Genomic DNA, 13,153 nt, shown 5'->3' on the forward strand with positions numbered 1-13,153 from the left:
GCCGCCACTATCCGCGCTCCTGTCCTCGTCGAATGCATTTACAGTTGCTTACTCAGCGTTGCGACAAGCACTCTATTCAAAAACAGTTGGCTAAACGGTTTTGCAAATTGTCTCTGTACGATAAACGTGGCAAACGTTCGTAGAATCTTCGAGTCGAAATTGATACAGTTCCCTCCGACGAAAGTTCCGCGACGCGTGTCAGCTTATTCCTGTCGTCGTCGTTCTTCCTTTCTGCCCACTGTTCGTGGATTTTTTGCGTTTCGTCCGGTCGGGCAAAAACTTTTTAATCTTCCATGCAGAGACGGCGAACGGTGCAGCATTTTCGGCTGACGCGCCTACGAAACGAACGAGGATTAACGGTATTGTGCTGTCAATCCTTTCGCCGTTCTCTGGCGTTCCCTTGTTTCCTCTCTTTCCGTTCCATCGCCGTTTTCCGCGCGAAGATTGCGACGCTGGTGTCGAATCTCGCGCGCGCCAAATCGCCCGGAAGAACAATGGAAAGCGATTACAGCGACGGAAGGGAGCCCGAACGGCTGTTAGAATTGGGTACGAAGACGGCTGCGGTTTTTGAGGGAAACCCGGTGTTGCTCGGGACGGTCCACATCCTAGGCTGCGGTGAGTTTCGGGTCTTGGGAACCGTTCGTTCCTATAATGTACTCGTCAGGATCGATTATAGAAACCGGCTGCTAGAACGAATTATCCGGGTCACCGTTACCGGAGAATTTTATCGGCTCGACGTAGAAAGGTTAAAAAAGAAACGAAAATATTGGGTCATTCCATTAGTAATGTCGCCTCTTATATTACTCGAAATCCACACCATGCAATATTTTTTATTCAAAAGGAAATTAAAACTACAGACACTGTATAAAATATTTGTAAAATGTATGATAAATATGCTTTGAATTTGAGGAAGTGATGATTTTAAAATGATGATTTTAATCTTTCTGATGAACCAAAGTGCGGTGATAAGAAATCAAAGACATTCACCAAGATGTATCTTTGCCTAACTAGAAGGTTGTTTGAAGCAATGGTGAATACTATGATAAACGTAACAATCAGAACACGACATTACGTATGAGATGACTCGTAAAATTGGCAGTCCCAAAGTCTCAACGTTCGACCGCTTCCCGATACCTGAAATATAATCTAAAAGACGGGTCTGTTAAGTAAATGTTTTGAAACAAAAGCCTTTCTTTTTCGAAGTTATTCCTCAGATGCAATAGTATGCCAAGCACAAATGCGTTTTATATTTAATTATTCACCGACGTCGATCCTTTAAAAAGCGCAGCGCAGTTTATGGAGTACCAAGGAACGCATCCTCGTAAGACACGAGGAGGAAAAAAACGTAGGAGGAAAAGTGGTTTCCGGCGAGGTCCCAACGTTCTTAATTCAATCTCTTTCCTGGTTGACAAGGATTTCTATTTTCGTTGAGAAGACGGCTCACAACAGGTGAGAGGATCTCTTGATAAACTCCCGGGGCTCGTGTGCCCGGAGAATGCAACGCCGAAAGTTGGGGATGCTTGGTGAAAGGTAGGAGACAATAAACAGGCAGACAGACAAGCGGACGGAACCGACAGACAGACAGATAGACAGGGAACGAGGAAGACGGAATGGCAGAGCTGGTGGTAATCGATTCTTGGGTGCTTCCAGTCGAGGAAGAAGTGGCCGGAGACGAAGGTAGACGAGGTGAACGAAAACCGGGCTAGCAAGAAGACCTGTTTAAAGCGCCGTTTAATTTTCCTTCATGAATCATTTAGGGTATTCTTCTGCCCTCTGCCGTTCTCCTGCCACTCCTCATTCTCTTTCGTTCGTTCTCGATTCAGAGCCGTGTGCCGGGGATGCGAGTTTCCCTCCTCATTACATGGGTAATATATGTATATCCGTCTATCGTTTAAATATTCACGAGGGTTCCGGTGTCAGGAAGATTCGCGAGGCAGATACGCGAATCCTACGAACCGTCAGCCCCTTTCTGCCATTCCACGCCCTCTCGTCCCGTTTCTTTTTTACTCATCCTTCGATGTTCGTGTACGCCCTTGTATGTACAACGGATTCTCCGTTTCCGTAGCAGACAGGGACTGACTTTGGATTCCCGGAACAGCTAAGGGGATGGAAACACGAGTGGCAGCTTGTCTTTGCGGGAGCCTGCCTCTGCTACTCAGACTGATCCCGGAAACAAAAGATTTGCCACCTGTATCTTTACGCAAAGATCCGATTCGCGGACCAAACGAGAGGTTAAGCCGCAACAGTTACGCGATCCAATCGCCTTGTTTCGACGAGTCATTCGCCTTAGAGAGCTCGCTCTGACCGCCTGGGCCATCCTGGCATGCATTCAATCTCCGCCGTATAATGGAGACGACAATGTTGACAGCGCGCAATTTACTTTTTATGGGTTCGTTCGGTTTCGATAACGGACGTTGAACTCTGCCTCGTATCGCGAACTGAAATTATCAGTTTCAATATACACGTAGGGTCTAATGGAAACTTGTGAACGCGATTCAAAGTTTTCTTCATACTGAAATGATATTGCAGCGACTGTTGTAGGAAGAAATGAACGACATAGCAGGAGAAAAGAATAACCTGCATTTAAATTGAGTGGTTATAGTGTTTTAATGTTTTAGTTTTAGAGGCAACAGTTTCAGAAACCTCTTGTACAAGACATTCAATGGTCCGTCACAGAGTGACCTATATATAGGAAAGGGTGATTAGACGAGTACTTGTGAGAGAGGTACAGGTCGAGCGTAGTCCTCTAGTGGCGAACGAGGAAAGCGTCGCCTCAATTTCTTTTACGCGACAAAAATTTTAAATTTCCAAAATTCATGGCATTTTAAGCGTCGAAATACTCTTTTATTTACGAGTACTAAAGGAGGGTATAAGAATAGATAGTCGGTTGAGTACTTGTGAAAAAGATAAAGATTGAGCGTAGCCCTCTAATGACCAGTGCGGAAAGCGTCGCCACAATATATAAAAGAATTTTGTTCTCCATTTACGATGTCTTTTTGCACGAAGAATCTTTACTATCGTTGTTGCTGGGACACTTTGTATAAACTGTTTTCGTTATTTATGCATACCGGATTCACGACCGAAAGTTATGCTCGCATATTCTGGTAACCACTTTGTATAAGCGTGGTAAGTTGATCGTTACTCGTGTCTTTGCATACAATGGGCTTTTTTCTTATCCCTACGTCGCACGAGCAACGACCGTATCAGCTTTATAATTCATAAGGCGACGAATATGGATCGAGATGCGTGGAAAAGGCACGCATAATTCACTGCATACGGGGAACCTTAACTGTGCACAACGGGCCGGATATTAATTACGCTGATAGAAGTACAATTATTCGTTTTGCTGCTGCGGTACACGTCACACTCCGTTATCAGTATCGATAATTTTAACGAGCGTATAATTAACTAACGAAGCCGTTCGTAGGACACGAGTTTTTCAAATTAGAGTTTAACGACCGGGAGCAGAATGCTGCTTGGGGAATCGAATAACGAAGAGTTTTAATAGCTTTGCGACACACGATTGCATTAATACCGGAGCGAATGTTCTTTTTTTCGACAGCGATAAATCAATCCGTATTTACTTGCTTATTAAACGGCGTTTTTCTTATGCGTGCTAGTTTATTTTTCAGATTTCCCAGTTATCTTCTAACAAATTTTTCGATATCCCAAACTTTACTATTTTTTGTAAAGAGTTTCTTAATTTCGAAAATTATGATTCACTTATTGGAAAACGCTAGTCTAGCCAATAGTAATGCGATAGTAAATTAGAATCATAAAACAAACATTAAATGGTCGTTTTCAATGATCGTATAGAACGCGATCGTCACAGGTTTAATCTTGCCTAATGGCTTTCAGCTATAAAAAGCTCGAATAAAAGAAGCGATCCCATAATTTTTAGCGGTAATGTATTTTGATTATGGGTCAACTGGCTGTTAGGGTAACTGTTCGTGTAACATGTTCCGGTGATCGAATGTTTGGCCAAGTTAATATCAAGAAAACAGGGTGCATTTGGCGACATCTGTTAGCTTTATGGGACAATATAATATTATTAGTTTTATACACGACCACTGTTTCCATGCATTTTTGGCACCGTTCGCATAATTTCCTACGTTTAAAACGCGTTGTCCTAAGCGAAGAGTGATTGTCTGCGACGCTCAGCAATAAGGTTACAGCTTTCACAGTTTCTTAGCTTTAATCTCATTTTCACCGAAACGAATTACGAAAAACGTGTGTATTCTCTATCCATGCAACGCTGATTGCATTTTGTTTTCAACAGCTGCTTCGCTCGCTAGTAATTAATCAAACTAATCAATTCTTATATTTCTCGCGCAATAATTCGTCTTCTCCCCGTACTATATTACACACGCGTTTAATTGTTCGGTTATCATTTTTCACCATTTTTGCGTCGACGATATACGCCAACGTATGAGAAATTTCCGTAAAAAAAAAGAATAAAAAATGCTATCTTTCTAATGCTGAAATGGAAAATAGTGGCGATCAAATTTTGGATCAGCTAACGCGAATCGCGCTGCAGCGGCGCGAAAGCTCATACAGACCGAATCATATTACGCGATGCAGTCACGTATGTATGCTCGGATAATTATGCCAACACATCGCCGAGCGACGCCGTTCGCGCAGTCCCGCGATGGAAAAACGCGTTTCCGTTCTTTATTTCGTTTTGCGCGTCCGACGCGTACCGATTGTTCCCTCTTGTTTCCAACGTTGTTTCGCGAGGAAAAGCGAAATATTTTTCCTTTTTTTTTCTCGCCTCGACTTCCACGCCGGGCGATAACTGGCTAACCCGAAAAACAATGATCGGACAGCGGCCACATTTTTTAATTAGCGGTCGCGGTAACGACACAACGTAACTTTTACGCCCTTCTGTTTACGTGTTTCGCGCGCGCAGCACGTCGTGAAATTCGAGCGTTAAAATAAGCAGTTCCCGTTCGCGATTTTTCGCGGGAAACAGCCAGTCCCGAATCAGACGAAAATGAATTTTAACGACGCTATCCACTGCGTCCAATTTGGCCTCGATTCGCGTCCGGCTAAATGAACCTTCGTGAGACTGCGAGGGAATAATTCGCGCAATGTCCCCGTGAAAATGATTTCTTCTCTTGCACGCAACGAAATCGGTTTCTCTCAGTTATATACGCTTGGGAGACGGGTGTCGCCTTTATATCATTTTTAGGGCATCGCAAAATGAAAGAAAAATTGCTAGCAGATTTATTAATCAGTGCACATATTTGCATTTAACATTGTAGGATCTGGTCTCATTTATATCTTTGTTCCTTACAGGCGGCGAAAAATTGATTGCATACAAGCGGGGAATACTGTTTGTCGTTTTCTGTTTACCGTGTATTCTATTGCTGCGGAACCGTGTGTCTTATACTAGTGTTTTACAACAAAAAATTCCGCTTGACATACTTTATAGCACCAATAAACGGAGGAGTGCTTACGACCCGGTCGATTTTGCGTCGAGAACTCGTGTGTCGTGAAGTTGCTCGCTCCGGGACGAACTTTTTTCGCGCATCGCGACGCGTTAGCCGGAAGACATCCGACAACTGGTTCGCTTTCAGCAACAAGAAACCGGTTGTGCTTGTCAAAAACCCGTATCTAAACTTTGAAAAGTAGTCAAGTAACTTGCGTCTTCTTGTCAAGGAGACAAGACTGCCTTCGGACGTTTCTGCCTTCGCCTGCTCCAGCGGTGGCGACCATTTTGGAGAATCGGAATCCGTGATTATTCGAAACCTCGAGCGTTTAAAAAATAATTTGACTTTACGCGTGGATGGAAAAGTAATAATACTGAGATTTCGAGGGATCGGTAGCCACCGTTATAGCCAAGGAGTCGAGAGACAATCAAAGATCTACAATTCCATCAGGGGCAGCGATACAACCACTCGGAAGATCGTTTAGGCGTTTATTGCGCTGTCGCGCGTTTCTGGATAAGTTGGACGTGACACTTTGGACACCCAGTATACTGGTACTCATGCATATGGAGTTTCTCGGCGACGCGTCTGCATCCTGCCATGCAGACCGAGCCCATAGTATCAGAAGTGTGAGATAGCTCTTCCTGAGCGGTTCTCGACCGACCCTGCCCGGCTTTATCGCGACTCTATTAATTACCACGATCTGCCATAAATTCGGAGTAATAGTTAGGATTTACTTGAGACAGCCAGAGAGGTTAAACGATCACATTAAACGCACATAGTTGCTGGACGCAGAGGCACAAGGGCCTTTTGTCGGGCAATTACACGAGGAACGAACGAGGTCGGTATTTCTGAAAGGGCTTCCAGCGAACGTCTTTAATCTTTGCCTTAATCCGACGTTCCTTTTGCCGGTCAAGTTTTACAGCGTTGCGCCGTGGCTTTTTACCCGCTATTTTTATCTCTTTTCTGATTGTTTCGAACAGTATCTCGCGCAGCCCCTTTGACGGTAGACTTATTATAGTCCGGATGATCAAGTTCCCCGGTTGGAGTTGGTGGTGGGATATCTCTTGGCCGTAAATAGTTAAGATCCGGTGGCTTCCTGCGCTGGACGGCTTAGAAGCCCTTTCAGTTTCAGCTTTAATCGCGTCCTGATGTGGAAAAACAAAAAACATACCATGGAGGATACAGCAATGATTCTTAAAATGAACGTGTGATTCGTAAATTGAACTATCCCTTACTACCTGGCGGATCTCCTTTAATGCTCAACAAAGAGTGGAGCACAATGTTGTGTGAAAAGCTACAACTTACTAACTCTAGAAAGATATTCTTAAAAACACGCTATTTACTACGTTAAATTATTCAATAATTTAATGATATAATAGTATACGATGAATGTGAAAAAAGAAGTTGTTTCAACGTTATATAATTTATGAATATGTAAACGTATTAACGTTTCCTGGTGTCCAAATTCGTCTCTACTGTACTAGAAATGAACCTGCCAGCCTCGGAGTGATGTTCATTTTACGAATCATTACTTTAGTCAGAGGATCAAAGTTTAAACGGTGGTCGATTTGTCGGAAGAAGAGTAGAGTTCGCGATAGTTTCGCGAATAATACATTTTACTTCCAAGCGATACATACCGCCGAACGGTCGCGCTTTGTTTCGTCTCCCTAAATTCTCGCACTCCGGCGAGCGCGTCTTATCCGGGAGAAGGAACAAGGGTCTCCTCGAACGCTTTATGCTTGGAGACAAAACGCTTTTGAAAAGTTTACACGATGGTCCTTGTCAGCTTTCTCAACGTGCTCGCAGTCACGGAGGGACGATACCGGTAGCCCGTGGAAGCCGATTACTTGGGCTCACCCGGTGTATTATCTGCGCGAGAGATACCTAAGACGAGAGGGTTTTGTATCCACCACTCTCCGCGATCTCTCGTGCACGCCATTCAGATTTCATGAGACGGACGTTTTACGCGGTTTATTGTCGACAGTGTCCACTTGTAATAGCCGTACAAAAGAGAATTTCTGGATGTTTGAAGCGGTTTGGTATTTTCACGCACGCCGGAACGCGATCCCAAAGAACCTGCAAAGCAAATACCGTTTCGAAAAATACTCTTACAGAATGTTGACTTATTTATTAAAAGACCGTTGGCAAAGAATAAATCTAATATGGTGCGCGGAACGCGAGTTTGGTTTTGATAGACATGCTCCGTTCGAATAACAGTAACTATAACTGAGTTTATGCTCACCGAACAACCTAATATTTGCTATCGTAAGGACGCCAATCCACGTAGCGCGCATTTGTCCGTCACCGGTACGTTTATTCCAAGTGGAATGCATCGCCAACCCGCGTTTTCGTTTCCGTCTAAAAAGAGTCGAGGAAATGTCGAGGGAGATCGAGGGAAATAAGAAAAGCTTGAACAAATGTTTTCAATACGTTGCATAAATCGCATGTTACTTCGTAAATTGAAATGGAAATGCATATAACCGTACGATATGGAAACGGCTTTATTGTTCCATTCTTATTCTAGTGACGTTTTCATGGTGCCTTTCTTCATTTATATCGCGAACGACGAGCATGCAGTCGGTCTGAAATGACAATTTCTTTTTAACTAGCATCGTTCTTTTTTTCTTACAGATGTCATCGTCCTAGAGATAGTCTTTTCTCCTGGAGCTCGGGCTTCGACAACTTTACGGGATTCGTCAACTGGGGCTTTCTCTTGTTGGGCATTGGTGGAATCCGATTGCTCCTAGAAAATTTCATAAAGTGAGTATGTCGAGAATCTTGATAAAACCCTTATCAAACGCTGCCTCTCCCTCTACGTGATCTGTTTCCTTGAGAAACAGTCAAAGAAACAGTTGGTTATCGAAAGTTGGTTGCACTGTGAAGTTTGATTTTCACTAGCACTTCAGGGACGATCTTACTCGGAAAAAATAATAATCATCGATTTTACATGAAAAGGAAAAAAGAACAATATATTTCAGGGTGCAAGGATAAAGTATTTTTAATTAAAATCTTTGTCACCGTTCGTAAGAATTATTTATGTATAATAATACAAACTTTTAAGGTATCAAAATTTGTGAGCTTTACATTTTCGTCCATTGATCTCTGGCACGAAATAATGATAGGATCTTTGTAACGCCGATAGGAACGAACCATAACACGAAAAAGTGATTTGTAGGAAGGAAGACACGTCCGCGAGAAGCAATCGAAACCTACTCGAATCCCATCGCTCTGTTATTTGTGGCAATTTACCTGACGCATTGTCGATGTAATTTATCAAAGAAAAGAAAAACCACCATCGTTTCGTGACACCTACGTTTTCCAACCATCGCGAAGGCACCGCGCGGTTGAGTGTTCGATGCGTCCCCCGAGTATTTTTTCGAATGTACGCGCGACAGGGGTTAAACCTTTCGATCATCCGTCTCGTCGCGAGCAAAGCTTGAAAAAGCGTGGAATAAAGATCCACGAAGGGGAACGTGTTCGATTAAACGACGTATTAGAAAGTAAAAAGGAAAAGGGGGATAAAAAGAATCGCGGCAAAACGTAATTTTGATGAAGTTGAAAAACTCGTCTGAGCGATAAATGAATTTCATTTAATTACCGAATCGATTGTCCGAGCAGAACTTTTCGCGCTGATTCAGACGAATCGGCCCTTCGGGAGGGCGGAGAATTTTTCTACGGGGAAAATTCGAGCCGGCGTGACGCGACGGCCGACGGAAATAAAAAGAAGAATAATCAGATCGATAGTGAAAAATGAGACTCCGGCTGTCATTCGGAGCACAATGTAGAATTTCTCCGCGAGTCTATCAATGCCGACATTCTCATTGGGAATCAAAGTCACGGTGACAGTCTAATTAATGTCGATAACTGCATCATTATCCAATGCGATATTGTTAAAATAAATACGTACGAAGGAAATCGAAAATCACCAATGGATCGCCGTTTATCGCTAAATTAATAATAATCCGTAGTAAAACCTCTGTTTTATCGAATAAATTTAAATTAAATACAAAGGGAAGGAAAGGTACCTTGTACGTATAATGTATAATTCCGTTGAAAAGCATTTGTTAAATTTTCCCTGAAAATTATGAATATAATGAAACTCCAACTTATTTGTCTAACCCACTTTCCTTTGCATTTAATTTAATTGTAAAGGCTGTTGTCGGACATGATGCGTGTGCACGATAATTATATCCGCGAATATAATTGAACCTCGCTTGTATGCCAATACCACTCGCAGTCAATGTATTCCTATAGTCAATAGAAACTATTTATCGGAGCTGGATTTCCCATTAATTGTTTCCTCGATTTCCACGAATTTGGTATTTTCGAAATTGTCGAATTCGGGCTAAAAATTAATTGTGTTTCGCGTGCACCTGTTATGACTAATATAGACATCGAGGATCTAAAAGTTCGATTGTTTACATTCCAACTTTATTTTATATTATCGATTCGTTATTGAAAACGTAGAATAAATATTTTGTCTCATAGACAACTTGAATAGTCGTATACGTAAAACTGGCGCGTCTGTTCATTACTCACTGTTTCTACTTATACCGATGTCCAACCCAGTATTACATGCGACCACATTTATTTCCAAACACGATTTCCTAAAAGCTTCGTACGAAAAAATTTTATTCTACTTTTTCTTTCTATGTATATATTGGAATTAATGTTTATTTCACTGCCCTCGAGTCCAAAGAAGATTGATGTTTTAAAAGTCTCGCTACGCGATGCAACCACGGGACAAGTAAACCAAGTTTTATTCATCGACTGTAATTAATTAATTTATGGACGACGCGAGAAGACAATTCATCCCCGTTTCGTCTGATGAAAATTAACAGCGTGTCGCTTGAGCGGAAAATTTTGCTTCGACTCCGATGCACCTCAGGTTTCGAAGATCACAAACGTTTAATTAACCCGTGGTCGCTTCATATCAGGGATCTAATAATCCAGAATTATCAGCTCTTTGGACTTGCACGATCCAATATCTTGACTCTGAGCACTATCGCGAGCAAAATCGTTTTCTCTCGAGTCTCTTCCATCCGATCGAGTCTATAATTTATCAGCAACTCAACCTGGGACAGGACCCGGAACATTAGGAGACAGCTCTTACCAATTTCGTCCATTCTTCGGAATCGAGAAGGGCGAAGTACAAGCTCGGCCCATGAATAATTTCAACGAGATTTTTATCGCCGTTGTAAACTCTTGGCCTCGCGTTCGGCGGCTCCCGGGGGCGCGCAACAGAAATTTATCACGCTCGTTAAGCGTGGAAAAACTTTAGAAGGAAAGTTTCGCGACGTAATTGCTTGGGGTAGTCTCGAAGCGTTTCTGAAACAAACGCAGTTGCGGGTCACTCTCGAAGCCCCCGTCGAACGTCGGAAGTGATTCCATGCGTGACCAGAAGCGAGAATTGTTCTCGAGACTGCGGAGGAATCGGACAAATTATTCCTCGATCGTCGAACGAGGAATTCGAACAAAGTTTCCACATTACTTCGATATTTTCACGTTTTTATTTCGGAACGGTGATCTTGCTCCGTTGTGAAAATGTACTCTTCAAGTTCGGTTGTAATGAGCCGCTGCAGGAGATTCATAGGAACCTTTCTGTAGAATGTTTTGGTAATATTTATATTTTATATTAGCGATCTACGCGAAACTTATTCACTAGTTGTGTGATCGATCGAGCATTTGTGACAAAGATATACATACATAGGACGTAGGCCCCTGTTGGTAAGTGCGGGAATTGTTACAGTGGTTTACAGGACTATAAAGATTTATTTGAATAATATATGGTAGGACACGCTAATATACGTATGTACTTATACAGAATATTCAAGTACTTACAACGAGTTACACGTATCTCGTTGGTTGACGGTCTGAAGCAAGGTAGTCTCAAAGAGTTTCCTCGTCCATTTAATTCCGACGCGTTCTATGGTAATTCGATTCGCAAGAAATCCATTCTACCGTTGAGTGGGTACAAGAAGAAGCGTTTCGGTCGTCGAATCGCGGGAATAGGGCGAAGCAGGCAACGCGATTCCACGGCGATCGAGATTAATCGACGCGCAGAGGATGCGCGGGGGTGGCGGTGGTTGAAAGAGACACGCCGGTAAGAAAGTGGAAGGATGGTTCTCCGTAGCGAAGTGAAAAAAAGTAGGAAGAGAGCTCAATTAATCGGACTCTCGGCGAAAGACTCTAGTTCTATCGATAAAAGTCCGTGGAAAGGTTTGGAGACAGAGAGACATGGTATATCGAACTTTCCCTCCCCCATCTTCATCCTTTATCCTTTTTCGCAGGTTCGTTCGGGTAAAGTTTCCGAAAGGTTCACGATCCGGTAATAATTTATGCACTTAAACTAGAACTGTACGATGCCTCGCGCAAATCTTAATGGGTCGAGTTTAAAGGGAAGGGGAATCGAGAAACCGCGGCGAGGAATCAAAGACGCTGCGGGCACCGATAAATTGAAAGTATTAAAGTATACTCGAAACGAGAGCCGCTGAATTTCTCGCGGAACCACTTAAAAACTTTTTTAAATTAAAGATCCAATCACGAGGGGGATTTTGTTCTTACCTAATAACGTTTTCAATGTACCGCTTTTGCCAGGGTAACGAAACATTTCTATAATTACCGGGGGTTCGATTCTCACCCTTTCCCCGAAAGAAGGCTTGCCGTTGCTTCGTGAACCTACCAGCTAAATAGCTAGTTTTTAATTAGCAATCAGACGGTTGCAAGCTTGGCGCGGGGCCCTGGACGTCGATGCAGGCAACCGATACCCTAAGTGAGTGGTGCATGACCTTATTCGTTGCTGACAATCAGCCAAATAAGATGAAATATCTTCTGCGGTTCGAGCAAAATAAAACAACATCTATAGGTTGGATAAAATAATATATTGAAAAATACAAACTGAATATAAAACGATGTTTGTCGTGGATCAGAGTTTTAATTCGTTATTTATTTATGGGCAATGAAATTATAATAATATTATTAGCTCCATTTATTTTAACTAATGTTGTAGGAAAAAATTTTAATAGATCAACAAGGAAAACGACTGTTGTGTAGTCGATCGAACACTCGCGAGAAAGATAAATATTGAACGTATTCCTCTGTTGACAAGTGCGAAAACTGTTGCTAGCTGGTTTATAGGATTATAAAGATTTATTTGAATAATATATAAATAATTGCCTTTTGATACAAATAGAATAGAAAGGTGATACATTATGTGAGATTTGTCAAATTATTTAGTATCTATTATTTGAATAAAATCGTGCCCAAGTATTCATAGAATTCGATTTTTATTTTATCGTACTCCATGAAATTTACAATCGGTTTCACAAGAGAATTTTCAGATGATAAAAGTAACAAATAAAACAAGTACAAGAATTGAGCAATAATACTAGTATTTGTCATAATGCTTGGGTAGATTTATCGACTAGTTTGAGGGGATGAGTCCTCTCGAGTCTGTATTTGTGTGATCGTTGGTTTGCAGCAGGTTGATGACAAGATTGTTTTAGCGATGACTTGTAAATTTAAAGAGGACGATCGACAAAAAACAATTGAGAAGAAATACTGAATACTATTTTTGAAATAGTATTCAGTAATAGTAAATTGAATACTATTTTTACCGGTATTTTTAGAACAAGTTTCCGAAGCTTCGGCACTCGTAGGGACGATTACAATGTCCGGCTCTGAAAATTTTCAGCGATTCGATATCAGGCCAGCGCGTCGCG

General features: G+C 42.1%; 1 protein-coding gene across 2 annotated transcripts in view; it reads left to right on the plus strand.

Moving 5' to 3' along the window:
- Mdy (diacylglycerol O-acyltransferase) overlaps positions 1-13,153 on the plus strand; it is a 126,144-nt gene that overhangs the window by 7,978 nt on the left and 105,013 nt on the right. For both annotated transcript variants that reach the window (XM_076769558.1, XM_076769557.1), the window contains exon 2: positions 8,064-8,192. In XM_076769558.1, the coding sequence (XP_076625673.1) occupies positions 8,064-8,192 (129 nt within the window). The remainder of the gene's footprint in view (positions 1-8,063; positions 8,193-13,153) is intronic.

Source organism: Colletes latitarsis, chromosome 7 (assembly GCF_051014445.1).
Source record: "Colletes latitarsis isolate SP2378_abdomen chromosome 7, iyColLati1, whole genome shotgun sequence".
Taxonomy (NCBI): Eukaryota; Metazoa; Arthropoda; class Insecta; order Hymenoptera; family Colletidae; genus Colletes; species Colletes latitarsis.